Source organism: Dipodomys merriami, unplaced genomic scaffold (genome assembly GCF_024711535.1).
Source record: "Dipodomys merriami isolate MVZ:Mamm:240054 unplaced genomic scaffold, mDipMer1.0.p SCAF_2075, whole genome shotgun sequence".
Classification (NCBI taxonomy): Eukaryota; Metazoa; Chordata; class Mammalia; order Rodentia; family Heteromyidae; genus Dipodomys; species Dipodomys merriami.
In genome coordinates, this window is record NW_027203466.1 from 58,280 (window position 1) to 73,222 (window position 14,943).

Below are 14,943 nucleotides of genomic sequence, written 5' to 3' on the forward strand. Positions count from 1 at the left end.
ATACATTCTGATTTCAGAAACACTAGAAAATATACAAAACTCAGGTGTTGGTGGCTCATGCCTGTAATCCTAGCTACTCAGGAGGCCGAGATTTGATGGTTGTGGTTCAAGGCCAGCCAGGGCAGGAAAGTCTGTGAGATTGTGAACTCCAATATACCATCAGAAAACTGGAAGTGCTGCTGTGGCTCAAGTGGTAGAGCACTAGCCTTGAGCTGAAGAGCTTAGGTACAGCGTTCAGCCCAGAGTTCAAGTCCCACAACCAACAAAAAAAAAAAAAGAAAAAAAAAGAAAATATACAAAACTGTCTCAGAATCAAAGAAATATGGGTTTATACTTATTATCTTGAGGTTATATGTTTAAAATATCAAAATACATTTTACCCAATTTTTAAGATATATTATGCATGCTTAGAAGCTTTTGAAAAATGTTCTTTTTTATTCAGTGATGCATGTATTCACATATAAGAACTATTTACCTACATCTACCTGCTAATTTGCATTTCACAGATAGCAGAGAATTTTAGTGCTACATGAGACCTCAAGCCAGGGTGTCTGATTTCATACACAATGCTAAAGTGATCAGGACAATATCTCCAAAAGGGCCTCATCCACTTTGAGTTCATACCCCAGCTACAGGTGCCCACACCAGCTTTAATAGACAGCTTAGCATGTGCCACACACAGACCACACCTGGGCAGTTCAGTTGAGAAATGCTTTCTGACACTGATTTGAAACTGTTCTCTGCAACTTGACCTAGTGGTCTTATAATGCCTCTTATATTAGGCTCTATAAATTACAGGTTTTCTTCAGATGTTCCTACTTCTGGGCCAGCTTTCCCTCCTATCATACCAGTGGGAAATATGAATTCTATGCAAATGAACTTAAGAGTACCAGAACAATATATGATATCAATGCAAGCACAATGTATTTTATATATACTTGTATTTTATATATATTTGTAAGTGTATCCCTTATTTGCAATCAGTCTTCATTCAGTTTCACCTTCAATTGGAGCTATTCATGTTTTATATGTAGCTATAACTCCCAGTCTGTCCTTTGACACAGGTTACATGAAAGAAGTCAGTGTCTAAGTATGCTAAAATACTGATCTACCTGGGCAATGACCCAAGTTCTTTAAGTGTTCTAAAGTTAGGACTAGTTGGTCAAGGTAGGATCATTTTCATTATTTTCTTCCATATTAAAAACTAAATTTAAGTCTCTGATAAGTTACATGTGTAGCACAGAGTGTCTCTTTCAACAACCTACTCTTCATAGGTGTACCCGATGCTGCAGATGGCCACACCTACAAAGAACTGTTTCTCCTGGGCCTTTGCTGCTCCCTGCTCGTCAAACTGAGGTCTGACAGAGCCTAAAGGAAGAGGAAAAATGGATACTGCAGATATAGAGTCTTTTCCTATTTTTTATTTTCAGGAGGAAATTCATTTTCAGTTCTGGGGTCTCCTTGGAGGTCTCTTGCATGTTGGATGTATGTCACATTTGGTTGGCCCAAGAGAAGGTATTGTATTGATTGCTAAGTAAAGATTTTTTTTTCTCAATGAGACATACATGGTCACACATTTCCCACAGAATACCTAGGTACATATGTAAATGAACAAGTGTGTATACATATGCATACACATGTTCACACACATACATGTGTATACATAATCCAGTCATATACTCTTCTTGTGGTTTCAGGCAGAGTTTCATATGGAATTCAAAGAGCTGGTGAAGGAAAAGCTGAAGCCACTCAGCCTAATCAGAGTAAGAGATAGCAAGGAAGACTGAGTTCTAGGAGAAGACAGGCTAATTTACAAAACATCAGAACCAACTCAGGATGAAAAGGAATTGTAGAATCACATGCAAATGCTGAATCAGCAATATACTATTTCCTGGAAAAGTAGGAGAAAATGTGACCAAGGACAATGTGTCACCAAAAAAATAGATAAAAGTTAAAAAGAGAGATGGAAGGGAAGGGAGGTAGGGAAGACAGGCTCTCTGTGGGTAGCAGGAAGAAAGAATGAAAATCAACCATGGCTTTTGGCAGCAACACGCGGCCAGCTGTCTCTCTCCTCTGATTCAAAATACCACCAAAAATTTGCAGCAGGAGGAGCTTCTGCATATTAAGGTTGTTTCTTCATTTGTTAATCATTTATTTGTTAATCATGTTTTTGTTTATTTTCTCTTTCTTAAAACACTACCTTTGGAGGTAGGACCTTTGTCTGCTTACATATTTTTTTTAATATTTTAAGGTTTAAGTACGTATTATTATATAAACACTCTGGTGAATAGAAGTATCACCTATTTCTGCTGCTAAATAGGAAATTAAAATAAAAAAACCCCAAGGCTCCTGGTTTTGTTTTTTTTCAATCCCTTGTCTTCAGAGCTAAAACAAGAAGTTCAACAATCAAGTATTGTATCCTGAAGTGTGTCCCTGTGTGTCCTACAGTTAAGTGAAGACCTTAGAACTAGTGTTTTAAGGCTATCAAGTCAATGTGTGGCAGACTTACATAATACTGATTTAACTAAGCTTCAAAAGAAGTAGAGGGGTTATACCATTATGTTTAACTGCTGGGGTGCAAATGTGGGGAGGTGCTGTAATTTGATACCGTAATAGTATTATTTTGAACTATTACCAATATAAGTTTTGAGTATAATGTCTTTACTCTTAAAGTATATTAAGAAAAAGGTATAAAAATCACAGTAATTAGAAATGATAGGAAGATTTTTGATATTCAGGTATGAAAGACAGCAGTTGGAATGATAACCAGTAAGTGACAAGGTGAAACAATGACTAGTTACGTCATGCTTGCAGAGGAGATGAAGTAATTCAGAGACACTAAGAGAAATGGGATTTATTATAGATGGTCATATTAATTTTTATGGGCTGCAAAGCTGAAATCTTTTAGGTTTTTTTGCTTTCAGAAACCCATAAGCACATGAAATGCTAATATTTCTAGAAATAGCACATGATGACACATCTCTTCTAGTGACTGATAAAAGTAGATTAAAAATATGCTCCCATGTATTGGCAAGATCTCTATTGTGAAGTTAGAAAAGCCCCAAAAGTTAGGAAGGCAAGATGAATAAAGTCTTGGTTTGCAAGTGAAGCGGCCTTAAAAGCAGACTTCAACCTGATTAAATCTTACCATTGTCTACAGAAATCCCAAGCACACTTGATATCTTTCTCACACTGAAAACACAGAAAAAGTCACTTCGTTATTGGACGCTTTTCCACACCCTCACAAATTGATTCGAGGGCGTTGTTTTCACAGCAGTGTAAGGTGTAACATACATTCAGAGCCGGAATGTCAGAATGTGGATGCTTGATCAATTACTGGCATGAGATAGAGATGGAAGGAATCTATCCCAGATCTTCTCAGGAGGCACTGGGAAAATCAACGAGAAACTGGCTACAGGCATGAATTCAAACATGGGAGAATGTTTGGCCATCAAACTTGCCCAATTCTGTTTGGAGGATGGGGCAAAAGGCCTAACGTTTTAAGGATAAAGCTGTAGTTGACCATGTTCCACATTATGTCACTCCCCAGTGCTCAAGACTCTCCTCCAGAGAATGGATCTGTGCCATGATCTCTTCATCCTACTTGCTCTGAGCTGGAAGAAAAATCAAGTTGGTGATGTGATATGGTGTGGCCGGGGCTCTATCCTCTGAGATGGCAGTGAGATGTCTGGCTGTTATGATGGTATGTCATGGGACTTACTGTGGTTAAAAGTGACAGAGTTATCCAGGCTGCCCAGCTGCTGCAATCTGGCATGCATCATTCCTGTTCTGTTACGGGAAACAGGCAATGTCTGAGATTTTCGATCATGAACTATGGATCCCAACCCCTCCTGGTTCCTGCAACATGAGTGAGATGGGATAGAAGCAAAAGTTAGATGTGTTACTCTGCAGCAAGATAGGAGGGTTAGTGAAGCTAGGACACAGCACAGGGGATAGGGCCACGCTTTGATGGAGTGTAGCTGAGCAGCCAGACACAAACAGGAGGCAGATCTTACAGAGTTCACAGCAAAACACCTAACAACAAAGAAGCAAAAAATCAAGCCAAAGCACAGACATCCTCAGTTTTTAGAAAGTATGTTGGAGACGCAACTTTTAAAACAGTGAACGTCATTTCAATGTGCTGCTTTATACAGGCGGGTGTTCTAACAACTGTCAGAACATCGTGAACCTTTATGGATTACATATGTTTAAAAGAGCAAAAACATGTTTTTCTATTTTGGAAAAAATGCACTGGAAGAAACAGAACAAACATGCAATGGGACAGAGTAGATGAGGCAGTTTTAACACTTTTGTTCTTACCCAAGCAGGAAGAAGAGCCATACACTTTGTTAAACTTGTCAGCAGTCAAGTAGAGAAAACAGAAGAGTGATCTGGGTTAGCAATCAAACAGCTGACTTCCTATTGTGTACCATCACCAGAGCAGATGGAAAATAAGACCCGTGCTGGAATGAGACCTGTCCCCTGTCCCAAAGCCAACCGTGCCCCTTGCTGTGTTACTGTGTGTAGGAGAACAGGGACATGCATGGACTATCACTAACAGCATGCTTCTGGGTGGTTGGTTTCCAAGTGAAAGGAGGAGGCCCCGTGTTCACATAACCGGACCACTGGGGATGGCAGACACTGACAACATTCACATCATGGCTCAAGATCTCTTTCTCATGCAGCAGAAACCATGGTGATTTTGGAATAAGGCAGGACATATCTTTCCACAGCACATGGGACAAGGTAACACATCTCCACTCTCATCTTCCTCTGCCTATCATATTTTTAATGTAGTCCATATTAAATGCAACTATATACAGAGGCTCATAAAGTCAGATTTCTTAGAAAAAATTTATACCCATGTGGAAAAGAAAGTCAACCACTTCACAAAACCCAATTTAAAATATTTTGTCAGGAAGAAATCTTCAGCTTCCCACATTCACCATTTTAAGCTCTGAGGCATTGAAATTCTAGTTGTACAACCTTTTCCAAATGCTATCTTGTGACATATATGGCAATAACTGCAAGGGGGTGTGAAGCACACCCAGCACAGTGCTTTTCTGCTACAAAATACAGTGTTCACCCTCCTCACGGACAAAGTCAGTGAGAATGCAAGTCAAGGAATAAGATAGGACTGGCAAGAAGGTACTTTGTATATACTTGCACTTAATACTTTAAGACACAAACATCACTGTTACAATAAAAATACAAGATTAGAGAACTTTAAATTACCACAATTCAATTAAAACCAGATAGTATTAATAGTAGGAAAACAAATCATCTCTCTAGTTTGTTTTTCTTTAAAAGAGAACACATACTTTTATTTAATATAGAACATAATTCTGAAAATTTCTAATGTTGACATAAAAGGCAAATCTTCACACTTAGAAAGTCTATTCATCTTTGTCCTATTTCATTGCTATTTTAGGCAAATCTTCACACTTAAAATAGAAAGTCTATTCATCTCTGTCCTATTTCATTACTATTAAACAGAATTTTAGGTAAGAAAAACAAATCTCAATTACAACTAAACCTCTAAGATTTTCTTAAAATATAAGTTTACTTGAAGTTAAGCTGTTAAAAAAATAATAAATACTATGAGATGTAAACAAACCTCCTTACATATAGTGATACAGGATGGACCACAGACATACTCAATGGCTACTGAGCATTAGAAAAAAAAATGCTTCAAGGAAATGTCACCACTGAAGCAGCTGTCTGGCTACAGATGCTAGAACCTGGGAGAGTACAGCCCAGGACAGTGTAGGGGGAGTTATATACTCAACAAAGAGTTCTAGTTAGATACGAATACGGGATACTTAGTGATTATTCAGAGTAAGAAGAGGAAAGTCTCCATTTTAGAGGTTTGTGGAAGTTCATACAAAATTGAGATTGTGTGTAAAAACTTTTAAGAAAGGCAGGTAATTAGGTAAGAAATTAGTATCTTTCTAGTAAGGAGCAGGACTGATAAGAATGCTCTTGGGGGGTGGGGAATGGAAAGAGAAATAATGGAGAAAGGAGAATATATATAAAGAGGAACCAGGTAGAAGAGAGAGGAGATAAAATAGTGTGAGAATCTGGAAAGGAGCATAGAACTAGCAATAGTCTATTGGAGACAATCTTTCCAAGAGAGAAACACGAGAACAAACAGGAATGAGGGACGTAGGAACACTGATGAAAAGGCACTGCCAGATTCTATGGTGGCAATACAATGCCTGCCAGCTGTCTTTATAGCTGTTTATATAAACCACATCTGTCAATCATCACAGATGACTACTCCTACACATTCAGATCCAAGTAACACAGAAAACAACATGGGATTTCCAAGTAGGCTGTCCCACAGTACCTGGCTATGTATCGCTTCCCCATGTACTGGAACTGATGCAAGCAGACTCTGCAGACAGAATGTAAAATTATTAACGAATGTGAAAATAAATATAATTGCAGTACCCATTAGCAATAACAAGTTTATTAAAAATGTCTGCTATCTTTCCGTTACTTCTGGCTTTCAAGAAGTCTCTGGAAGGTCCTTTGAACCCAGAGAAAATGACTAAGCAGTCAGTGAAGACCTGCGCAGTATCAGTTTTATGGTAATTGGCAGAGCACCACAGAACAAAGGCCCAATCCACTGAGTAAATTTTAGATTACTTGATTAAAATGGCTTATTTATGTAAGTATCTCACCTATCACAACCACATATCTGCAATAATTTAAGGCTGGCCACTGATCATTGGCTCATAATCTCTGAAAATATGTACTGGAGTCAGGTCTATGAGAAACAGCTTAAGAAGTAAGACAAGATGTGACATAAACTACAGTTCTGGCCCAAGTACACACTATTCTTTATACATCTTGATTATCTGGGAAACAACCAAGAGGCAATAAGGAAAAACAATCTACTCACTCAGATATTGTAAAAAAATCCATAAGTTCAGATGTTGAAGCCTTGTTCCAGTATGTAAACAAAGCATCTAGAAAAATAAATATTTATTTGGTAAGAATCACAATGCATAATTACCTATTATGACAGTAGGGGAGGACCCTAGAAAACATAAGATACGTAGCAAGAAATCTATGTTACTACAGGCAGTGTGCCAGAGGTTCTCCAGATTCCACCCATATTGTGTCATTTAATTCTCACCCTCACCATATGCAGAAAGGAGTTCCCATTTATAGCTGTACTAAGAGAGGCTCAGAGAAATTACATAATGCTCCCACTTGCATGCCCAAAGAATCCTGGCTGAATAGGGGTTTAAATCAAGTGTACCTGATTCTTTTTTTTTGTTGTTGTTGGTCATGGACTTGAACTCTGGGCCTGGGTGCTGTCCCTCAGCTCTTCAGCTCAAGGCAAATGCTCTACCACTTGAGCCACAGAGCCACTTCTGGGTTTTTCTGTTTATGTGGTGCTAAGGAATTGAACCCAGGGCCTCATGCATGCAAGGCAAGCACTGTACCACTGAGCCACCTTCCCAGCCAAATGTACCTGATTCTAAAGGACATGTCTGACCCATTAGATTAGTAATGAGGGAAGATGAGGTATATTCCAGCTTTGGAAGATTTTTAAACTCAGAATCTAGATGGATAAGCTTGTTCCTTGAGGCTGGCCATCCTGGTAAGGTGAGCCCTGGAAAAGCCATGTGAAAGCTGGAGAGCCTTAGAGTTGCTCTATACGCCTTGGTGGTCCACAGCACACCCCAGACACAACAGCCAGGGTAAAGCACTGTCACTGCTATGCCTTGCTTTGGGCTCAGGCTACTGGCTGAGCCCTATGGCTTTGCACAGAGAAAGAAAATGAAGGGTCTAGCACTGAGGTGCTCATTAAATGTCAAACAGGTAAAAGGAAAGAGTAGTTCCTGTGACACAATTGATTTTGGTTGTTGATTTGGTAAGCAACCAAAATCAATTGTGTCACAATTTCTCCTTCATTCTATACCACATAAAAACCTCAATTTGATTAAAAAATTAAAAAAAATTAAGCTGGGCACTGATAGCGCACACCTGTAATTCTAGCTACCCACGAGGTTGAGATCTGAGGATTTTGAAGCCAGCCTGGGTAGGAAAGTTTGTGAGACTATCTCCAATAAATTACTCAGAAAAAGCTGGAAGTGATGCTGTGGTTCAAGTGGTAGAATGCTAGTCTTGAGCATAAATGGGCCCAGGGACAGCACCCATGCCCTGAGTTCAAGCCCCAGGACCAGCAAAAAAAAAAAAAAAAAAAAAAAAAAAGTGAAAATATGAATAATACAAACTTTGAAAAAATACAGGAGAATATTGTTATGACCTTGATGATAAAAAATTTCTGCAATGAACTAACAAAAGGTTAGATGTGAAGTTGTGACTCAATTAGTAGAATGTTAGTCTTAAGCAAAAATGCTCAGGGATAGCACTCAGGCCCCAAGTTCAAGTCCTAGAAGTGTCATGTATACATATATAAAGATACTCTAAAATTGTTCTAAATAGGCAGCTGCATTTAAAAAAATATGTGCATGACTTTCTGAAGGGTTGACATTTTTTAGCCCAAGATGGGGACTTGGACTCAGATATGTGACACTTTCGCTTATTGGCTGGCGCTCTACCAACTGAGCTATGCCCTCCAACTTTTATAGGCTGACTTTTTTTTGTCAATAGTAGGCTTGAACTCTGGGCCTGAGCGCTGTCCCTGAGCTTTTCAGCTCAAGGTGAGCGCTCTACCACTTGAGCCACAGCACCACTTCCAGTTTTCTGGTGGTTTAGTAGAGATAAGTCTCAGGGACTTTCCTGCCTGGGCTGCTTTGAAACCTAACCCTCAGATCTCAGCCTCCTGAGTAACTAGGAATGCTCTATATTTGATTTATATATTTGACTTTATCACTAAAAAAAAATCTGGCTTACTGTCTTCTCCTCCTCCTCTTTTTATTCTTTTTAACCTTTAAATTGTGATTTTAATGTAACATATGGACAACAAAACTATACAATTCTCTTATAAATATATTAAGGAGAAACTGGTCATTTCTATCACCTGTTTTAAGAAATCAGGCTTCTACTGCTGCTGAAATGGGAGCTCAATATTAAGTAATAATAATAATAACATCTACATTTTCAGGCAGGAACCATATCTTAGTGGAAGTGTTAACACCTGTATCTGTTGTCACTAGGTACATACAGTACAAGTGGCCTCTCAGGTTCTCAAAAAACTGGCATTTTGTTTCCACAAGAGTTAATCTTAGTTCAATGACCTTAAGAAAGTCTATTATATACTTTTATACTTGCTGTAGGGAAAATAAGATCAGATTTGTGACCAGGGTAAGAATTATGACATGATTTCATGGGGTTGACAATACCACACTACTAGAGTTTAAACACTCCTATCATGGTTATAAACTTTATGTGATACAGACTAAAATCTAAGAGCTCTTCATTTTCATTAGAAAGGGCTTGGTATATGCTTAATTAGAACTACAATCTATTGTGGTACCACTTTGCAATTAGAAAACTAAATAAATACCTCTCCCTTCAGTTAAGGCCAGGAGTATCTCACACTCATTTTCTTTTTCTTTTTTTATTTTTGTCGGTCGTGGGGCTTGAACTCTGGGCCTGGGCACTGTCCCTGCACTCTTCAGCTCAAGGGGAGAACTCTATTGCTTAAGCCACAGTACCACTTCTGGTTTTCTAGTGGTTTATTGGAGATAAGAGTCTCACAGACTTTCCTGCCCGGGCTGGCTCTGAACTGTGAGGCTCAGATCTCAGCCTCCTGCGTAACTAGGATTACAGGAATGAGCCACTGGCACCCAGTTTGTCACAGTCATTTTTTAAGTGGAAAAAATACTTAGATTCCTGAACACTGTGTTTTCTGATTTGAGAGACTGACTAATATTGTTACATAAGTTACTAGTAAGCTTGTTTGGACAAAATAGAAGAAAACAAACAAACAAACCAAAAGTCACTTCATTTATCTGCTTTCTGTCTCTTTTAATTAAGATTGTAGGTTCAAATTTTATATAAATTAATAAAAAAGGAAGCTTATCCAGTTTTAGAACTAATTTTCTAGTCTTTTCCAAAGACTTATTTTTTTTAAAATTGTGATTAAGTGATTACATAATTTCCCAAATTTCACAGTATTGTGGGATAGTGATGCTTAAAGTCAGACACATTCTAACTTTCATGGGGCAAATTGTCTATCATGGTCTATATAGATTTATGAATTTTATGAGCTTTGCAATACAGTTATTTCTTCCACATTGGGTAATATGTACATTTCTTTTGTTTTGCATAGCATCAGCTGTTCCCTCTTACCCACTCGTTCCAAAGACTTTCATTCCTACTGTATTTATTAACATATATATATAAAGTCTTATATTTGCAATGAATATAATTTAATAACTTAAATACTGAAACAAGGAAAGCAAACCAGAAAAAAAATTTTTAACCTACCATCAGACATGCTTTTTAAGATGTAAAGGAAACACATCAGTAGGCTCTTAATCTCAGACTGGTCCAGTTTGTCACAGCGAACTACAGAATTTCCCAAAGTGTTACTTTGATGGTGCTAAAAAGGAAATACAGATAATTTTTCTAGTCCGCAGTACTAAGAAAAATGCAATTAGTTTTTTTTTGCCTTGGAAAAGAGAAAAGTTCTTAGAATTGAGTTGAGTCATACAAATTGAAAAGTACAAGTAAACTTCAGGCACCATTAAACAAAGGCACACCGTCATCCAAACAGAATACACACAATGCTCCTTGGAGCTCTAGCTTGTCTCTTGTGCACACTTTTCTAAGGGACAAGTCAGGAGGCACAGCCCTTTCATACATTCTAGTTATGCCAAGTAAAACCTCATGCAGAAAAGTATGTGTGCTAGGACAAAGATAGAAGTGGACATACAGAAGACCACACAGCCATCCTCCCCTCTAGAGACCCAGGGCCCGCAACAGCAAGAAAGCCTGAGTACTGCTGTGTACCAGCCACAAAAGCCTAGAGCCCAGGTGCTGTCATTCAGGATATACTTTGGGGCCCATCTTTGAGCACTGCTGGGACAAAATACTTAGCAGGTGCCCAACAGGACAAATATCGATACCTCAGCACAGTGCCAAAGACCCTAAACTGATGAGGTTACTCCCATCATCAGCTTAGCTCAACACAACAAACATCAGAAAGCTTGGGGCTGAGAGGGAGGACAGTTTTACCACCAAATAGCAGGTTTACATTTTAAAAAACAAACTTAAAAATCTCATCTCATGATTAAAAACAGAGGAGATTGTAAAAACTAGGTTGTATTTCTAGTTGAAATATGGATTTTTTTAAACCAAAATGCCAAAAAAATGTCAAGGCAAAAATGTCAAGGCCAATTATGAAAATGTCCAATGGAGGAAATATATGTATATGTATATATATTAAGCAGACTCAGTTAATAGGCTTTGTATTTTTATTCAGAATGGAAATATAGGTATAATTAGTGGCAAAACTGGATTGGTTGGGTCTCCCTGCCCTGTAGATGGGAGCTGCGAGGAAAGCTTAGTACTTCTGGTGGTGGAAGGGAGGGTGCAGCATGCAACATTTCCTCTGGCAAAGGTGGAATGGTTAGAAGGGAAAAATCCACAGTGACCCGGTGTTTCCTGGCTGACTGGCAGCTCTCCTCCTCCTCTCCAGCACTGCGTATGACACAAGCGGAGTGCCGTCTTAGCAGCTTTTCCTTCTACACATGAAGGCATGTTGGGGTCAAGGGAAAAGTTCAACATATCATGACACACACCCAGACAGAGAGGTTCACCCCTTGACACAACCATGTACATAGATAATCACATCAATGCCAGCCACAAACCTGATGCTAAGGAATATGTTTTCCAGACATTTTTCTGACAATGAGGAATAAATCCTTAAGTGGTTCAGCTGTTTATTGGTAGAGACACTTTCCTAAAACTTGAAATAACTTAGGAATCAGTACCTAAGCTAATAGAAATCTATCATGGTTCCAGCTTTAACTGCCAAGCCTTATTGTGTCTCACAAAGTACTAAACAGTCTAAGCCTTTAGTAATTTTAAAGTAAAAGATGAGCAAGGAAGTGTGTTATAGGTGGGACACAGGGTAAACTGAGTGATTTAGAATCATACCTTATTCCTAAATCATGGATATTATCAATTAAACTTTTCTGGACCTTGTATTGGATCTAATATGCCAAGTTCATTGGATGGCTGGGTTATAAAAAGTATTCTCTAGCTCTGAAAGAATCATTTGTTTAAGGTGCCTATTCCATTTTAAAAGTTGTCTTGATCTAAGATTCAAAACAAAACAAAACAGAATATTTCAAGGGTGTAGGACATAGCTCTGCAGTACAGAGCTTGTCTAGCAGGTCTTAAGTCCAGCACCACAAGAATAAGAAGAGTGTTTCAGGAAGTGGACCCCAATCTTACATAAAACTGTGATCCATATTAACTGAATCTTTTTATTTTTGTGGTCATGGGGGCTGAGTGCTATCCCTGAGCAACTTTGCTAGCCTTCTACCACTCTGAGCCACAGTACCACTTTCAGTTTTCTGGTGATTAATTGGTGATAAGAGTCTCATGAAACTTTGAATCATGATCCTCAGATAGCCTCCTGAGTAGTGAGGATTAAAGGCGTGAGCCACCAGTGCCCAGATTAACTGATCATTTTATGAAAGCAAAAAATCAAGCCAAGTGTTGGGTGGCACACCTTCAATCCTCAGGAGGCTGAGGCAGGAGGACTGCAAGTTCCAAGCTAGCCAGAGCTACATAATGATTTTTGAGTTTAGTCTGGACTATATAACAAGACCTTGCCTCAAAAGAACAAAACAAAGTAGGTTTCACTTAACAGATACTAAAACATGAAGCAAATTTACTTTGCACTAAATCCAATAGATCTAATAAACATCTGTGTTAAATGAAAAAGAAATTACCTTGTCTAAGGAATTGCTCTTCTCACTATTCCTTTCTGGAAGGCTATTACCCGAATCTGTGCTTATGAGTGATCCTCTTGAGTCAGCATTTCTCACACTATTGATGTTTGGAGTTGAAGTTGTATATGGAGAAGCTAAATGGAAATCAAGAAAAGAACAAAGGTTTGGTAAGACAACAAAATAAAAGTAAGCATTGAACTGTAAAGGAAACTGCATTTATGACATTAATATTTGTTAAGAAGTGGGTTCAAAAGTGGTATTCAAATGTGTCCACTTTAAAGAATCAGGTCATATAAAATGAGATAAAACAAACTTTATTCTGAAACATTAACAATAAATGTCAATTCATTTATTGGCATTGTTTCAGAATGGGATAGAATGGAGACATAAAAAAAAGATAAATCACCTAAAACTATTCAATGATCAAATTAAGTTATATAATGCAAACTATATGTGTAGGAGCCCCAGAAAATTCTACAGGACTTTTTAAAATTTCAGGAAAAACAGTGATAACTTGGCTTTGGAGGGAAACCTCAGTTTCAACACTGGACATGTTCTTTTTGATTTGGTTGTATCTTTGTGAAGCTGGATGTTCTGTAGTTGCTATAAGTAGTATTGGATAAAAATCAATTTGGACAAGGAAGTGAGAATAGAGGCAGACAAGATTCCTAAGTATGAGAAACTGTATCTACCAGGTATATATAACTCACTAGTACATGTTGTGTGTATTATAAATACAACTATTTTTAAAATTATATTTCACATGTTTACTAAATTGTTAGGATGTAAGTACTTATTAATTTCGTTTAAAGTACCAAATAAAGAGTACTATTTATTAACAAACAAAACTGTTAACAGATAAGTAAGTTCTAATAAACATAACTGCTGGTTTTAGCCCTGGACACTATGAACAGCTATGACAATTGGTCCATTTTTATTTTATCTTTTTGCTGTTTGCTTATTTGTGAGTTCTGGGGGCTTGAACTAAGGGTCTGGGTAATATTCCTGAGCTTTTTGATCAAACCTAGTGCTCTACCACTTGAGCTCCGTTTTCCTCTTCCTCCTCCCCTTCCTCTTCCGCCTCCTCCTCCTTTTTTGGTAGTTAAGTAAGAGTTCCATGAACTTTCCTGCCGGGCTGTCTTCTAACTGTGATCCTCGGATATCAGCTTCCTGAATAGCTAGGATTACAGACGTGAACCATCAGCCCCAGCTCCAACTAGGATTCTGGGTCTGAGACATTGGCACCCAGCTCCATTTTTATTCTTATAAACAAAACATTTTGGGGATCTCTACTGCAGATAAAAGGAAAAAGAAAATCTAACTTGGAATTAAATTTGTGAAGTTCATGAATAAATAAATGTCTGAAAACAGGAATCAGCTTCTACCTTAATACTATGGAGTTTTAGGTAAAAAATTATTTCCTACTTGGATAAGGATATAATTAAAAATGATTCTTTTAGACTTGTACAGTTCTGGGCTGAGGTAGCCATGCCTCTAACGGAAAGGCCTGGAAAAGGGCAGAGTAGGGAAGATTCTTGTCACTCTGTTACTTGGCAGTTGTAAGAAGAGCCTCATAGACCCAAGCCAAAGATGCCATCTTTGGCACCTCACAGTAAGCCTGTCATTACTTTTAGATTTCAGCAGGCATAATTGTTGGCATGGACTGAAATAAAAGTTCTAAGACAAAATAAAAAAAAATAAACACAGAATATAGCCAGTAGTTGAGCAAAAATATTTTTTGTAAGTCACTCCATTTTTTGCATAAACTCACCATTTCTCAGGCAACATCAAGGTGGTCTTTATTCTTAGAAGGAAGACCCATGACACTTACTGTAAGTCATGACTGCTATCCCCAGAACAGAAAATGTGTGACTGTCACAGAATAGGTGAAAACCCTTTTGAGAAATTATGACCCTTTTTCTACACTTAGATAAAAGAAATACACATAATCACTTAATTATAATTATATTTCATAGTTAAAACATAGAATTCAGGAGAAAAAGGTCCTCTGTAAAGTAAAATTAGTCCTTAAAATTTGATTTTTCATGCTTGG

General features: G+C 38.0%; 1 protein-coding gene across 1 annotated transcript in view; it reads right to left on the bottom strand.

Annotated features, from left to right (window-relative positions):
* Window positions 1–14,731, bottom strand: part of LOC138833439 (dedicator of cytokinesis protein 9-like) — a 61,071-nt gene extending 46,340 nt beyond the window's left edge. Inside the window, exons 1-6 of the mRNA XM_070031760.1 lie at window positions 14,722–14,731; window positions 12,891–13,024; window positions 10,414–10,528; window positions 6,908–6,974; window positions 6,350–6,397; window positions 3,722–3,789 (exon numbers count right to left, since the gene is read on the bottom strand). Coding sequence (XP_069887861.1) covers window positions 3,722–3,789; window positions 6,350–6,397; window positions 6,908–6,974; window positions 10,414–10,528; window positions 12,891–13,024; window positions 14,722–14,731 — 442 coding nt within the window. The remainder of the gene's footprint in view (window positions 1–3,721; window positions 3,790–6,349; window positions 6,398–6,907; window positions 6,975–10,413; window positions 10,529–12,890; window positions 13,025–14,721) is intronic.
* Between the last annotated feature and the right edge of the window lie 212 nt (window positions 14,732–14,943).